Consider the following 15,289-nt stretch of genomic DNA (forward strand, 5'->3'; position numbering starts at 1 on the left):
AGCCTCTGGAGTATCTGGGACTACAGGTGTAGTGCCAGTACATGTAGTACATGCCACCATGCCCCACTAACTTTTGTATTTTTTTTTTGAGATGGAGTCTTGCTCACTGTTGCCCAAGCTGGAGTGCAGTGGTGTGGTCTCGGCTCACTGCAACCTCTGCCTCCCAGGTTCAAGCAATCCTCCTGCTTCAGCCTCCCAAGTAGGTGGGATTACAGGCACCCGCCACTGTGCCCAGCTAATTTTTGTAATTTTAGTAGAGAAGGGGTTTTCTCATGTTTGGCCAAGCTGGTCTCAAACTCCTGATCTCAGGTGATCTGCCCACCTAGGCCTCCCAAAATGCTGGGATTACAGGCGTGAGTCACCATGCCTGGCCACATCCTGCTGCTCTTACCAACTCCCTTGGGAGCTGCGGCTGAACGAGCCGGAAGAACTGGTTCCAGGTAGTGCTTGGGCCACTGAGGGCTGATCTGCAGCCTCTGCCAGGCTGGTGGAAGGGCACCCGAGGACGCCTGCCGGGGACTGATGTACCTGGACAGACGGGCACTTCCAGGCTGCCTGTGGGCTTCTGTGACTGTCAAAGGCTTTGCCACAGCGACTCCATGAGATCAGATGGCCTTCCTTTTGCTGCACACTGACAGCAAGCAGAGAAGGCCTTTGCCAGGACTTGGGGGAAGCTAGGACCTGGCCTGGAAGGGGTGCTGGGGTCACTGTCATTTGACCGTTCAAGGAAAAAGGGTCTTATTTATTTATTTTTTTGAGTCAGAGTGTTGCTCTGTCACCCAGGCTAGAGTGCAGTAGCACAATCTCAGCTCACTGCAACCACTGCCTCCTGGGTTCCTCAGCTTCCTGACTAGCTGGGATTACAGGCGTCTGCCACCACACTTGGTTAATTTTTGTATTTTTAGTAGAGACGGGATTTCACCATGTTAGTCAGGCTGGTCTCGAACTCTTGACCTCGTGATCTGCCCACCTAGGCCTCCCAACGTGCTGGGATTACAGGTGTGAGCCACCGTGCCCAGCCGGGGGTCTTATTTTACCCTCATAGCAGAGTGATGGCTGCAAGGGCTCCGGAGATGCATAATACTGACCTGGACCTGCTCGCTTTCAAGATGCAACACAGGCCTTACAGACAACTACACAAAAGCCTCCTGTTGAGGCTGGAGCAGTGGCAGTTCTGGTTGGCAGACACACTGCCAAAAAAACTACCCCCAAAACAAAAGCCTGCTGTGAAACCACCGTAGAGAATTTATTTTTTTCTCAGGTGAAGTCAATAAATAATTCTTCCCATTCCCGTTGGATACAAGGAGTCTGTGAGGGGGTGTGAAGGAAGGAGGCTGCGGCTATGTCCCGGACTCTTTCCTGGGGGAGGGAGTCCAGCAGGGCTGGCTCAGCCTCCACACCTAGTGTGAAGTCGGATCTCCATCCTGAGGAAGGCCTTGAGGTTCTCGTCAGCCACGTGCTCCTCCAGGGCAGCCAGGGCCCGCTCCCCACCGTCCTGGAAGTGCTGCAGGAGCCTGTCCGCATACTCCACCCACACACAGTTGGGGCAACCACTCATGCAGCAGTTTGTGGGCGGCTGGAGCTCAGGTGGCAGAGGGTACTGAAGTTCTGAAGGGCCCTCGCTGGGCAGCGAGGCCTTGGGTGGCCTGGTGCTGTCTGCACCTGCTTGGGAGCCCACCTCTATGTGGTCTTTCCCGAATTTTCTGCACCCATCAGGGGCTTGCACTCCGGGATGGTGCCTCTGAAGAAAGCTGCCACCTCCAGGAAGCCTCTTGCTGCAGTCTGGGCTGGAGAGCGGGGGAGCCCCCTAAGGATGCAGACAAACATGTGACTCTCCAGGAAGCTGGTGAGGCCTGGTCTACCCCTAGCAGAGAGGACATTTCAGCTCTCCTGTCATTGGGCAAGTGGCTCCAGGTCCTCAGCTTTTTCACTTTCTGTGACTTTAGACATGTTATTTCACCTCTCCAGACTCAGTTTCCCTACTGTGCAATGGATATGACACGGTGTGATTTACAAGAAGTGCCAGGATCAGGGCACGGCGCCGGGTGTGCACTCCAGCAGATGGTGGGGGTGGGGGAGGCACTTGCCACCTCCAGCTAAGACGACTGCTCTGTGGACAGGAGCACGGGGGAGGTATAACCCTGTAAGCTCCTGGCCAGCCCAGCACCTCTCTACCAGTATAATCAAGCCCCGCCACCCTCCTCTGAGAGACCAACCAGAAGAATCACACCACCCTTTATCCAAGTTTCCCTGTCACAAAGCCCAGGCCTCTCAGGTCCCTGTCATCCCAGCGTGAAGGTCCTATAGGCAGCCTTCCCTCGCTCCCCTGCTCTGTCTACCCAGGATCACGGACCGACACGCTACCAACTTCACTTATTTCTCTAACTAGTCCTGCGAGGAGCATCATCAGCTCCGTGTCCACGGCCAGTCCCCACAGCCCAGGACTCGCACACAGTAGGGGCTCGGCAGATACTGATAAACAGGAAAGTGGCCGTTCACCGGGCTGCTTCCCCTCCCGGGACTAAGCGGCCCCTCCACAGATGAGGGGAGGGGAGGGAAGGGCAGGGGAGGGGAGGGAAGGGCAGGGGAGGGGAGGGAAGGGCAGCGGAGGGGAGGGAAGGGCAGCGGAGGGGAGGGAAGGGCAGCGGAGGGGAGGGAAGGGCAGCGGAGGGGAGGGAAGGGCAGCGGAGGGGAGGGAAGGGCAGCGGAGGGGAGGGGAAGGGAGGGGGGCTCCTTCCAGCACGTGCGGGCCGCTGGACAGCGGCCTCTTGGATGTACCCTTCAGTGCTCCCCGGAGCCCTCCCGGTACTTACCCAGCCACGGGCCGCGGCGGCTACCGCCCGGCCTCCCCGGACGACGCTCCGCAGCAGCATCGCCCTGACAGTGAGCGGCGGGCGTTCCAGCCAATCCCGGACCTTCAGGAAGTCGCGCCGCTCCAGCGAGCGAGGGGCTGAGCGCAGGAAGCGGAAGTGCCCATCGGTGGCGGAACCGTGCAGGAAGGCGGAAGTGGCTTCCCTAGGGAAGTTCCCGGAGTGGAGATGGCGCGAGCTGGACGCGGTGCAGCGGTGCCCAGGGCGCAGGCGGGTCCTGGGAGTCCCCGGCGGGCACGGCGGCGGCAGCAAGTGCAGCCGCTGGGGAAGCAGCGCCCAGCCCCGTGGCCCGGGCTTCGCAGGTGAGTGCGCTGCCCCGCGAGGCCGCTGCACTTCCCCTAGGAAGGAGACGCCTAGAAGGCTCCCTCCCGGACACCCTAGGGAGCATTCGCTCTGACGCCTTTCCCAGGCGGGGCTCAGTGCTGTCCTCTGCGCCCGCGCCCCACCAGGATCGGTTGAATGAATGGAGGCGCGAGGGAGTCCCAGGTTTTGCCTTTACCGCGTCCCACTGTCCCGTCTTTGCGGTTCTGGACGAGGTTTTCACGCGTGTCCGTATGAAGAGACCGCCAAACAGGCTTTGTGTGAGCAATAAAGCTTTTTATCACCTGGGTGCAGGCGGGCTGAGTCCGAAAAGAGAGTCAGCGAAGGAAGATAGGGGTGGGACCGTTTTATAGCATTTGGGTAGCTAAAGGAAAATTATAGTCAAAGGGAGTTGTCCTCTGGCGGGGAGGGCCGGGGGTCACAAGGTGCTCAGTGGGGGAGCTTTTTGAGCCAGGAGAAGGAATTTCACAAGGTAATGTCAACAGTTAAGGCAAGGACCGGCCATTTTCACCTCTTTTGTGGTGGAATGTCATCAGCTAAGGCAGGAACAGGCCATTTAAATTTCATTTGTTTTGTGATTCTTCAGTTACTTCAGGCCATCCAGATGGATACGTGCAGGTCACAGGTGATACAGTGACTTGGCTTGGGCTCAGAGGCCTGACAGAGGTCAGGGCAGAAAGGCCTCCTGGGCTTTCGGAGTGCCTTTCAGCCTCGCGTCCTGTGAGGAAGCGGTTCAGGGACAGCCACTGAGTGAGACCGAGAGGAAAGATCCCTGCTCCCTGGACTGGCTCGCACCACAGAAGCCAGATGTGGCCTTGTAGATTCCTTTTTTTTTTTTTGAGACGGAGTCTCGCTCTGTCCCCCAGGCTGGAGTGCAATGGCGCCATCTCAGCTCACTGCAAGCTCCGCCTTCTGGGTTCGCGCCATTCTCCTGCCTCAGCCTCCCGAGTAGCTGGGACTACAGTCACCCGCCACCACGTCCGGCTAATTTTTTTGTATTTTTAGTAGAGATTGGGTTTTACTGCGTTAGCCAGGATGGTCTCGATCTCCTGACCTCGTGATCCGCCCGCCTCGGCCTCCCAAAGTGCTGGGATTACAGGCGTGAGCCACTACGCCCCGCCCACCCCTGTAAATTCTATTGCCAGACCCAATTATTGTTTCTCTTATTGATTCTGCTTATGCTTTACTTGCAACGGGTCTCACTCATGTGTTCTTCCTCCCAGCAAAGAGAAGAAGAAAGTGAACTGCAAGCCCAAGAACCAGGATGAACAGGAGATCCCTTTCCGTCTCCGGGAGATTATGAGGAGCCGCCAGGAGATGAAAAACCCGATCAGTAACAAGAAGAGGAAGAAAGCAGGTGTGTGCAGGCCCATACTGGGCGGCAGTGAAGCTTTGTGTGTCTCAACCCGCCCAATCGCCCAAATACTTCAGAACGTTTCAGGCAGAGGAAATATGCCAAGACCCAGTGCTCAGAAGGTGGGGGGAGTGTGGACAAAACCAAAGTAGTGGCTGGCAGCGGGTGGCGCTGTGGTTCCAGAGGAGGCTTGGAAGGAGGCTGTGGGGTGGGCGGGGAGCACCCGTTACGGGGCCTCAGGAGCCAGGCTAAGGAGTGGCGTTTTTTTCCCCCCAAAAGTTGCGAAGATCCATCAGAGTTTTTAGCAGGGCATGGCCAATTCATGTTTACTGTAAGCAAAACAAGGTCACCGAGTGGCGATGTAGCGAGCAAGAGTGGACTTGGCAGGTGTCAGCACTGCTGCCAGGGAGAAGCCATGGTTCTTGGGACAAGAGTGCTGAAGCCATGGTAGAGAGAAGTGGGTGGAGTCTGGAGCCGAAGGAGGAAATTCGATCAGGCCCCTCTGAGAAGTCTGCCTTCCTCCCCCAAGTCTGGGTAGGGTGGCCACATGTCCCACCATTGCAACCCAGAGGTAACCACTCTGGGCACGTTGGGAAACGGTGTCCATTGTGTGTATATTTTGGATATAGACACATTTCTCTTCCCAGACGTGGGACTGATTTTACAGCAAAGCTGTTTTATAATTTGTGTATAAACTGTAGGCTTCTCGTTGGGGGTTATATGGCTGCCAACGGGATGGTGAGATAGAGGTGAGGAAGGTGCAGGGAGGAGGCGCACTGGCCTGGGTAGCAGATGGCATATTCTGAACCGTGCTGCATTGCATTGGCACCTTTGTTTATTTATTTATTTATTTATTTATTTATTGAGATGGAGTCTTGCTTTGTGGCCCAGGCTGGAGTACAGTAGCATGATCTGGGCTCACTGCAACCTCCACCTCCTGGGTTTAAGCAATTCTCGTGCCTCAGCTGCCTGAGTAGCTGGGATTACAGCTGCGCACCACCACACTTGGCTACATTTTTTTGCGTGTTTTTTTTTTCTTTTTTTTTTTAGACAGAGTCTTGGTCTAGCTCAGGCTGGAGTGCAGTGGCACAATCTCAGCTCGCTGCTACCTCTGCCTTCGAGATCCCAGTTCAAGCAATTCTCCTGCCTCAACCTCCCAAGTAGCTGGGAATACAGGCACACACCACCAAGCCCATCTAATTTTTGTATTTGTAGTAGAGACGGGGTTTCACCATGTTAGCTAGGCTGGTTTTGAATTCCTGACCTCACGTGATTTCCCCACCTCAGCCTCCCAAAGTGCTGGGATTACAGGCGTGAGCCACTGTGCCTGGCCTTTTTTTTTTTTTGGAGACAGAATCTTGGCTCACTGCAACCTCCACCTCCCGAGTTCAAGTGAGTCTTGTGCCTCAGCGCCCCGAGTAGCTGGGATTACAGGCCTGTGCCACCACACCTGGCTAGTTTTTGTATTTTTAGTAAAGGCTGAGTTTTGCCATGTTGGCCAGTCTGGTTTCAAACTCTGGCCTCAAGTGATCCGTCCACCTCAGCCTTCCAAAGTGCTGGGATTATAGGTGTGAACCACTATGCCCGGTAATATGCATGTCTTCATATATTTATGAACACAATCCCCTGCCTGGCACTGTCCACTCCTGTGTTCTACACTCGCCTGTCCTGTTCTACACGGCACTGTCCACTCCTGTGTTCTACACTCGCCTCGGGTCCTGCGCTTGTGTTCACAGTGGTGTCGTAGGTCTGCCCACGTTTCTATGTGTAGCTCCGCTGGGCTACCTTCAGCAGCTGTGTGGTGGAGTCTGTGGGTGCTCAGAGGAGAATTCATTCAACCAGCCACCTAGGGGTGGACATGTAGGTTGTTTCTGCTTTCCTTTTTCAGCACAGCTGTGCATCCCTGGGGATGCCAGGCTGGACATTCTAGGTCCTCTTCAGCTGCTATCGTTGGGCTGCTTCCAGCCAACCTGGTCTTCCCTTCTTTAGGCTTCGGGAGGGGAAATGAGCATGGGCCACCTGCCTGCCACTGTCTGCCTCGTGTCTCCTCTGAAGCCTCCCTTTGTCCTCAGCCCAGGTGACCTTCAGAAAGACATTGGAGAAGGAGGCAAAGGGAGTGGAGCCCGACATTGCCGTCCCCAAGTTCAAACAGAGGAAGGGGGAGTCCGATGGGGCCTATATGCAGCGCATGCATCAAGAGGCCCAGCACGTGCTGTTCCTCAGCAAGAACCAGGTCCCCCGGCAGCCAGAGGTACAGGCGGCTCCCACGGAGAGGTCTGAGCAGAAAAAAGCAAAAAAAGCGTGAGTGGAGGCAGGAGGGGTCGGGGCCTGCCCCCGGAGCCGGCGGGAGGACATTGGGTTCCCATGATGGCCCTCTGCAGGGACCCTGTTTCGTAGCTATGGGGCAGCCCGGATTCAGGGAAACCAAGCTGGAGCCCTGGGAGTTGGCGAGTCAGATCGTCCAGCTGGGAGCTAGCGAGGGTGTGGCCTCCAGGAGGCTGTGGAACTGGGGACTCTGCGGAGACCTCGCTTGGTCCTTGCTTTTCACAGGAAAAGCTCCAGAAAGCCCTGGCCCTGCGGAAATCCGCCCTTGGGGGGTCGGTCTGAGGGCGACGTGCCCGGGGGTTCTGTTTCCATTGGGGCCCTTCCTGGTCCAAGAGACTCGAGAGCTCTGGCTGTACTGGCTCTGCTGTCCCTGCTGCTCTGTGGCATCTCCTCAGCCTGGCCTTCCTCGACTGTAGAGTGGCCACAAGGTTCAGATGGATTTCTCATTCTGTTCCTAAGGATGGTGGCTGGCAGGAGTAGTAAGCCCACCACAAGCATTAGCTCCTCTGCCCATCCCTGTAGGCAGGATGGGGAGGCAGTTTCAACAAAAGCTTTGTTGAAACAAAAGGTGCGCCTGGCCACACCTTTCTAATTCTCTAAATGCTTTGACCAAGTGCAGTAGCTCACACCTGTAATCCCAGCACTTTGGGAGGCCGAGGCAGGTGGATCACAAGGTCAGGAGATCGAAACCATCCTGGCCAACATGATGAAACCCTGTCTCTACTAAAACACACACACAAAAATTAGCCAGATGTGGTGGTGCGTGCCTGTAATTCCAGCTACCTGGGAGCCTGAGGCAGGGGAATCGCTTGAATCCAGGAGGTAGAGGTTGCAGTGAGCTGAGATCGCGCCACTGTGCTCCAGTCTGGTGACAGAGCACGAGACTCCATCTCAAAAAAAAAAAAAAAGAAAAAAAAAAAACTTTGAAGTTTAGAGAGGTTGCTTTCAGCTCTGTAGATTCCCTGTTTCTGGGCTGTTGTATTACTTACAATTACTTTAGCCAATGAAAGTTCATCCCAGAGAACGTGTCCCAGACACAGCTTAGCGCCACAGTGATCTCCAGAGCTGTCGCTGAAGGTGAAGCTTCCAGATTCACAGTGAGGGAGATGTGACACACGATACGTGTCAGGCCCTTTAGACACAGCAGCACCGGGTGGGCTGGATGAGTCTCTGTAGGGGGTCTTTGGCAGCATTCCCAGCCTTCACGCACCAGGTGCCAGTAGCCCCTGCCCATGAGACCGCCTGCGTGTCTGCACACATTGTCAGATGCTCCCTGGGAGGCAGCCGTCCCCGGCTGAGAATCACTGAGGGGACCCCTGAGGGGCCTGCTGGGCTCAGAGCCTCCTTTGGTGGCAGCTATGGTTGGGGCAGTGAGGGGAGCGGGGACTTGGAGTGGGTGGGGGCAGTCAGGGGAGCCGGGACTTGGAGTGGGTTTGGGGCAGTGAGGGGAGCAGGGACTTGGAGGCAGCCGCCTGTTCTTGGGTCCCTGCTCTGCCACAGAGGATCCTTGTGGGTGGGGCGGCCTCTGCCTCCTCCCTGGGTGGAAAGAGAATTTAGGAATCCGAGTGACATGTGCTTTCTTCCTCAGGTTCCAGAAGCGGCGACTAGATAAAGTCCAACGGAAAAAGGAGGAAAAGGCGGCCGACAGGCTGGAGCAGGAGTTGCTCCGAGGTAGCTCCTCCCAAAGCGATGGTGTCAGCAGTGGTCCGGGCAGGGCCTGGGCACAGGCCTTCTGTTCCCCACCAGCCCTGGCTGCACCTGGGGTCCACAGCCATTAGACCACTGGATGAGTTGGTGTTCTGTCCCAGCCCTATGGGAGGGAGGTGGGCGGGTGGTGGCGCTGGGTGTCGGGTGCAGTGGCTGTGGGCAGCAGTCCTCAGTTGTACTCTGCCCTTCCAGACACGGTGACGTTTGGAGAGGTTGTCCTGCAGCCCCCAGAGCTGACTGTCAGGCCCCGGAGGAGTGTAAGCAAGGACCAGGTAAGTGGGGCATGGGGACAACTGAGTCTGTCCCCCAGTGCTGCCAGGGAACAGAAGCCTTGGACAGGCTGGATACAGTGGGTGACACCTGTAATCCCAGCACATTGGGAGGCCAAGGCAGGTGGATCGCTTGAGCCCAGGAGTTGATACCAGCTTGGACAACATAGTGAGATCCTTTGTCAAGAAAAAAAAAAAAATCCTCAGCCAACGTGTGCGCTGTCTGGTGTGTGGCCTGAGAGTGCAGCATTCTCGCTGGCCAGAGAGCTGTTGGTGCTGTGAGGCTTTCTGTGGCGTCCCCTCCTTTCCCAGCCTGTGCCTCACCCTCCCCTCTTTCCCGCAGCCTGGCAGGAGATCGCAGATGCTGAGGATGCTTCTGAGCCCCAGCGGTGTGTCCCAGCCCCTGACCGCCTCCTTGGCCCGCCAGCGGATTGTGGGGGAGGAAAGAGAGCGGGCCGTGCAGGCCTACAGGGTGTTGAAGCAGCGGCGGCGGCTGCTGCACGGGGAGCGACCCCACCTCACTTCCCGGAAGAAGCCAGAGCCGCGGCCATGATGGAGAGACACCCGGGGCCTGGCCATGCTCCTGGGAAACTGGCACCAGGAGCTGCCACACCTGGGTAGGGGAGAGGCAGGCCATGCCAGCAGTGTGGGGTGGGGCCTCCAGCTACTTTTTTATACGTTGGGCACTAGCGGGTCCACATCCTGCAAGGGGTGAGTGTCCAATGGACTAGGGCCAAGGCCTGGTTGACAGACGGCCCGTGGCCGGTGTCACTCACAGCGCCATGTCTTTGTTTTGAACGTCCATTCTGAGTCTCAGCCCAGGTGCACCTTAGGAAGGGCTGGGTCCCTGTCCCTGAACACCAACTAGTGAGACAGCTGATGAGGCTGGCTCGGTGTGTGACGGAGGCCCTGGGAGTCAGCAGAGCCGAGCGCACAGTGCACATCAGGCAGAGCAGGCCACAGGCAGGGAAGACGCTTCGGGGCAGGGCCACTGGGCACATCTGGACCACCTGCAAGGGCTCTGCAGGCGACCATGACTACAGGTCAGTTGTGAGTGGTCCCCACAGAGGCTGCCCACCCAAGGTCTGCTTGGGGTGAAACGTGATGACAACACATACCCTAAGGTGGGACCTGGGGACTGGGCACGGTGGCTCACACCTATAATCCCAGCACTTTGGGCAGCCGAGGCAAGTGGATCACCTGAGGTCAGGAGTTCAAACCAGCCTGGCCAACATGGTGAAACCACATCTCTACTAAAAATACACGAAAAGAGAAAAAAAAAAAAAAACAGTGGGAACAGGGTTGTCACCTACCTCAGAGGGCTCAGAGAGCCGGGAGGCCCAAAGTGGCTGGAGAAAGTAAAGGAAAAATCCTGGCCTGAGCTCGGGGTCACAGAGTGGGGCCCAGGGGAGTTCCTGCTGAGGGCAGGGCCTTGCCAGGCTTCAGTCTCCATCCAGTGCCAAAGGAGGGAGGCCCAGGCTGTCAGCATTTCCAGATGAGGGCAGAAGGGAGAGGCTTAAACCCAAGTCACACATCCAGCAGTGGAGTCCGACTGCCCAGCACCGTCTAGGGAGTGAGGAGCGCCTCTGCCTGGCTGTCAGCCAACCATCTGGGAAGTGAGGATTGCCTGGGTCCATCCACCGCCAACCATCTGGGAAGTGAGGAGTGCCTCTGCCGGGCCGCCAACTGTCTGGGAAATGAGGAGCGCCTCTGCCCGGCCACCAACTGTCTGGGAAGTGAGGAGCACCTCTGCCCGGCCACCAACTGTCTGGGAAGTGAGGAGCACCTCTGCCCGGCCACCAACTGTCTGGGAAATGAGGAGCGCCTCTGCCCGGCCGCCAACTGTCTGGGAAATGAGGAGCGCCTCTGCCCGGCCGCCAACTGTCTGGGAAGTGAGGAGCGCCTCTGCCCAGACACTGCCCTGTCTGGGAAGTGAGGAGCGCCTCTGCCCGGCCACTGTGCAACCTTCCAACTGTGAAGTGACAGCCTTGTATGTGATCTTTTCTGTCTTCCCCAAGTTTGCATTTTCGACATTAAAGTTTACCTTTTAGTTAGAAGTTTTAATGTGGAAAATAGATATTTAAAGTCAGGGCTGTTTTCCTCTTATGGACGTGTTTCTGTCGGATGAATGGTTTTCCCACCTTGTGATGTACCGGGTGGCCCCAGCCCTGGCGTTGGCATGTTGGTTTTGCAGCAGCCAGAACTCAGCCCTAGAGCACATGCAGCAGCTGGAAGAGGGTGGCCTTTCCCTGGGAAAAGGCTGGGGCAGCAGCGGGCGGCACTCCCACTCGCTCGGCACTCCCACTCGCTCGGTGCGTTTGGTTTTGGGCGTGTGTCGGCCCCTGTGTGGCTAAGTGAAGGCGTCCCACAGGGCTGGGAGAGCGCTCATGCTCTCCACTGCATCCACGATTCTCAGATTTCAGCTGCTGGGAGGGAAACCCCTGGTGGTTTTTAGGGCCTCTTTGTTGCCCAGGCTGGGGTGCAGTGGCATAAGCACACTGCAGTCTCAAGCCGGGGCTCAGGTGATCCTCCCACCTCAGCCTCCCAAGTACTTGGGACAACAGGTACTTACCAAAACACCCAAATAATTTTTTGTGCTTTTTGTATAGATGGGGTTTTGCCACGTTGCCCAGGCTGGTCTCGAACTTATGGACTCAAGGGATCCACCTGGTTTGGCCGCCCAAAGTGCTGGGGTTACAGGTGTGAGCAACTGTACTTGGCGTTTTTTTTTTCTTTTTCTTTTTTTTTTTTTTGAGGCAGGGCCTTGCTGTCACCTTGGCAGGAGTGCAGTGGCATGCTGGTCTCAAAGTCCTGGGCTTAAGAGGTTAGCCTGCCTTGACTTCTGTCAGTGCTGGGGTTTCAGGAGAGGCCAGCTCACCCCTCCTGCTTTTCTCTTTTTTTTTGAGATGGAGTTTTGCTCTTGTTGCCCAGGTGGGAGTGCAATGGCACGATCTTGGCTCACCACAACCTCTGCTTCCCAGCAGCCAACCTTATCACACATTTATTAATGTGATTTTTTTTTGAGGAAAAAATATTAATGATGTAATTTCACATACTATATAATACTATCTGAAGGGGGCCAGCCCCTCCACACCTGTGGGTGTTTCTCGTCAGGTGGGACGAGAGATTGAGAAAATAAATAAGAGACAGAGACAAGGCCGGGCGATGTGGCTCAAGCTTGTAATCCCAGCACTTTGGGAGGCCGAGACGGGCGGATCACGAGGTCAGGAGATCGAGACCATCCTGGCTAACACGGTGAAACCCCGTCTCTACTAAAAATAAAAAAAAAACTAGCCGGGCGAGGTGGTGGGCATCTGTAGTCCCAGCTACTTGGGAGGCTGAGGCAGGAGAATGGCGTGAACCCGGGAGGTGGAGCTTGCAGTGAGCTGAGATCCGGCCACTGCACTCCAGCCTGGGTGACAGAGCAAGACTCCGTCTCAAAAAAAAAAAAAAAAAAAAAAAACAGAGACAAAGTATAGAGAAAGAACAGTGGGCCCAGGGGAACAGCACTCAGCATATGGAGGACAGAGGACAGTGCTGGCACTGGTCTCTGAGTTCCCTCAGTATTTATTGATCACTCTCTTTACCATCTCAGAGAGGGGGATGTGGCAGGACAATAGGGTAATAGTGGGGAGAGGGTCAGCAGGAAAACATGTGAGCAAAGATCTCTGTGTCATAAATAAGTTTAAGGAAAGGTGCTGTGCTTTGATGTGCAGGTACACAAACATCTCGGTGCATTAAAGAGCAGTATTGCCGCTAGCATGTCTCACCTCCAGCCCTAAGGCAGTTTTCTCATATCTCAGTAAATAGAACATACAATCGGGTTTTACACCAAGACATTCCATTCCCAGGGATGAGCAGGAGACAGATGCCTTCCTCTTTCACTCATCCTCCTCAGCACAGACCCTTTATGGGTGTCGGGCTGGGGGACGGTCAGGTCTTTCCCTTCCCACGAGGCCATATCTCAGGCTATCATATGGGGAGAAATCTGGGACAATACCCGGCTTTCCTGGGCAGAGGTCCCTGCGGCCTTCCTTCCGCAGTGCATTGTGTCTCTGGGTACTGAGTTTAGAGAATGGCAATGACTTTGAGCAAGCATACGGCCTTCAAGCACTTTTTTAACAAAGCACATCCTAGCCGGGCGCGGTGGCTCAAGCCTGTAATCCCAGCACTTTGGGAGGCCGAGACGGGCAGATCACGAGGTCAGGAGATCGAGACCATCCTGGTGAACACGGTGAAACCCCGTCTCTACTAAAAAATACAAAAAAACTAGCCGGGCGAGGTGGCGGGCGCCTGTAGTCCCAGCTACTCGGGAGGCTGAGGCAGGAGAATGGCGGGAACCCGGGAGGCGGAGCTTGCAGTGAGCTGAGATTGTGCCACTGCACTCCAGCCTGGGCGACAGAGCCAGACTCCATCTCAAAAAAAAAAAAAATACAAAAAAACTAGCCGGGCGAGGTGGCGGGCACCTATAGTCCCAGCTACTCGGGAGGCTGAGGCAGGAGAATGGCGTAAACCCGGGAGGCGGAGCTTGTAGTGAGCTGAGACCTGGCCACTGCACTCCATCCAGCCTGGGCGACAGAGCGAGACTCTGTCTCAAAAAACAAAAAAAACACAAAGCACATCCTGCACAGCCCTAAATCCATTAAACCCTGAGTCAACACAGCATGTGTCTGCAAGCACAGGGTTGGGGCTAGGGTTACAGATTAACAGCATCTCAAGGCAGAAGAATTTCTCTTAGTACAGAACAAAATGGAGTTTCTTATGTCTACTTTCTGCATAGACACAGTAACAGTCTGATCTCTTTCTTTTCCCCACAGCTATCCTTTGATTAGCATTTAGTTTCATGGGAACTCCAAACCGTTAAAGACAATTCAGGCCAGCTGTGGTGGCACCGTGCCTGTGGTCCCAGCTACTTGGGAGGCTGAAATGAGAGGATCATTCAAACCTGAGAGGTCAAGGCCACCCCACCGTCTGGGAAGGGAGGAGTGCCTCTGCCTGGCCGCTGCACCGCATGGGCCTGTGAGCTGTGATTGTACCTCTGCACTCCAGCCTGGGCTATAACAGAACTCTAAAACAGAAAAGAAAAACAATTCATATGCAGGTGCTACATCTGTGCTGAGAAGAGCCCACAGGCAGAGATGACTCACAACAGTGGGGTCCTCAACAGCATCAGTTTTCCCAGACTCAGGAGTGAAGTGGGCTCGGCATGTGCACTGATGGGGGGTCCAGCGTGCCTGGGCCCAGAACAGCTGCTGAGTGCAGGGACCCTAAAGTCGGGTGGGGTCTGGGTGACAAGGCCAGGGGAGTCCCCAGCACCCCTCATCCACCCCACAGGACACCCCAATTGACACTGTGTGCCAGCAAAGTGGGGACCTGATGGTTTTGGGAACGTGGGTCATTCAAAGTGGCCTGCAGCACCCGGCCTGTCAGGAGCAGGCAAGGAGGGTCCTTATCCGCCCATCCCGAGACTGTCCTCCCGTGGCGTCATGCCACGCCTGTGTAGGGCTCCCTGGCTGGAACCCACCCTTGAAAACCACCTGAGGAGGTGCCAGAGTGTGGCTGCCAGCTCCAGACCACGTTGGCTCCACCTGCCTGGAACCCAGCTACCACCAGCGCTGGCTGGGAACATAGGCTTGTGGTCTCCTCCGGGTCTTGGAAATCTGTACCCTTAGGACTCATTCAGGATCAGCATGTCCAGCACCAAGGATTTCTTCAGAAAAGGTACCTCCTCCCAACTAACAACGTTCCTCCAAGCAAGCTGGGAAGCGCAGCCCACCGGCCTCCAGCTGGGTGGCCACAAGCACCTCAGGCTGCCACCTTGTGTTTTCATGCCTCACAGCAAAAATCACGGTGGGTATTTCTTTTCAATTTTTTTTTTTAGCGACTGAGTCTCGCTCTGTCGCCCAGGCTGGAGTGCAGTGGCTCTATCTCAGCTCACTGCAAGCTCCGCCTCCCGGGTTCACGCCATTCTGCTGCCTCAGCCTCCCGAGTAGCTGGGACTACAGGCGCCCACCACCATGTCCGGCTAATTCTTTTTTTTTTTTTTTGAGACGGAGTCTCACGCTGTTGCCCAGGCTGGAGTGCAGTGGCGCGATCTCGGCTCACTGCAAGCTCCGCCTCCTGGGTTCACGCCATTCTCCTGCCTCAGCCTCCTGAGTAGCTGGGACTACAGGCGCCCGCCACCGCGCCCGGCTAATTTTTTGTATTTTTAGTAGAGACGGGGTTTCACTGTGGTCTCGATCTCCTGACCTTGTGATCCGCCTGCCTCGGCCTCCCAAAGTGCTGGGATTACAGGCTTGAGCCACCGCGCCCGGCCTCCGGCTAATTCTTTTGTATTTTTAGTAGAGACGGGGTTTCACCGTGTTAGCCAGGTCTCGATTGCCTGACCTCATGATCCACCCACCTCGGCCTCCCAAAGTGCTGGGATTACAGGCATGAGCCAC

General features: G+C 55.9%; 2 protein-coding genes across 3 annotated transcripts; one reads left to right on the forward strand and one right to left on the reverse strand.

The window, feature by feature from the left end:
- Positions 1–1,224: 1,224 nt before the first annotated feature.
- Positions 1,225–2,924, reverse strand: LOC105469303 (oxidoreductase like domain containing 1). Its single transcript, XM_071081831.1, has 2 exons — positions 2,814–2,924; positions 1,225–1,807 (listed from the first exon to the last, which is right to left on the reverse strand). Exons 1-2 carry the CDS (start codon positions 2,871–2,873, stop codon positions 1,388–1,390), a joined length of 480 nt encoding a protein of 159 aa, XP_070937932.1. The 5' UTR covers positions 2,874–2,924; the 3' UTR covers positions 1,225–1,387.
- On the forward strand, positions 2,894–14,698 carry LOC105469301 (coiled-coil domain containing 137). 2 transcript variants are annotated; one of them, XR_011615227.1, is made up of 7 exons: positions 2,894–3,172; positions 4,415–4,548; positions 6,618–6,846; positions 8,459–8,541; positions 8,770–8,849; positions 9,190–10,836; positions 13,664–14,698. XR_011615227.1 is itself a non-coding variant. In XM_011720198.3 (6 exons), the coding sequence occupies exons 1-6, from the start codon at positions 3,039–3,041 to the stop codon at positions 9,397–9,399; spliced, it is 870 nt and encodes a 289-aa protein (XP_011718500.1). In that variant the 5' UTR covers positions 2,894–3,038; the 3' UTR covers positions 9,400–10,923. The 2 variants fall into 2 exon arrangements, 1 of the variants encoding a protein (XP_011718500.1); XM_011720198.3 differs by lacking the exon at positions 13,664–14,698 and having other exon boundaries at positions 9,190–10,923.
- Positions 14,699–15,289: the final 591 nt, after the last annotated feature.

The sequence above is a fragment of the Macaca nemestrina genome, chromosome 17 (genome assembly GCF_043159975.1).
Source record: "Macaca nemestrina isolate mMacNem1 chromosome 17, mMacNem.hap1, whole genome shotgun sequence".
Taxonomy (NCBI): Eukaryota; Metazoa; Chordata; class Mammalia; order Primates; family Cercopithecidae; genus Macaca; species Macaca nemestrina.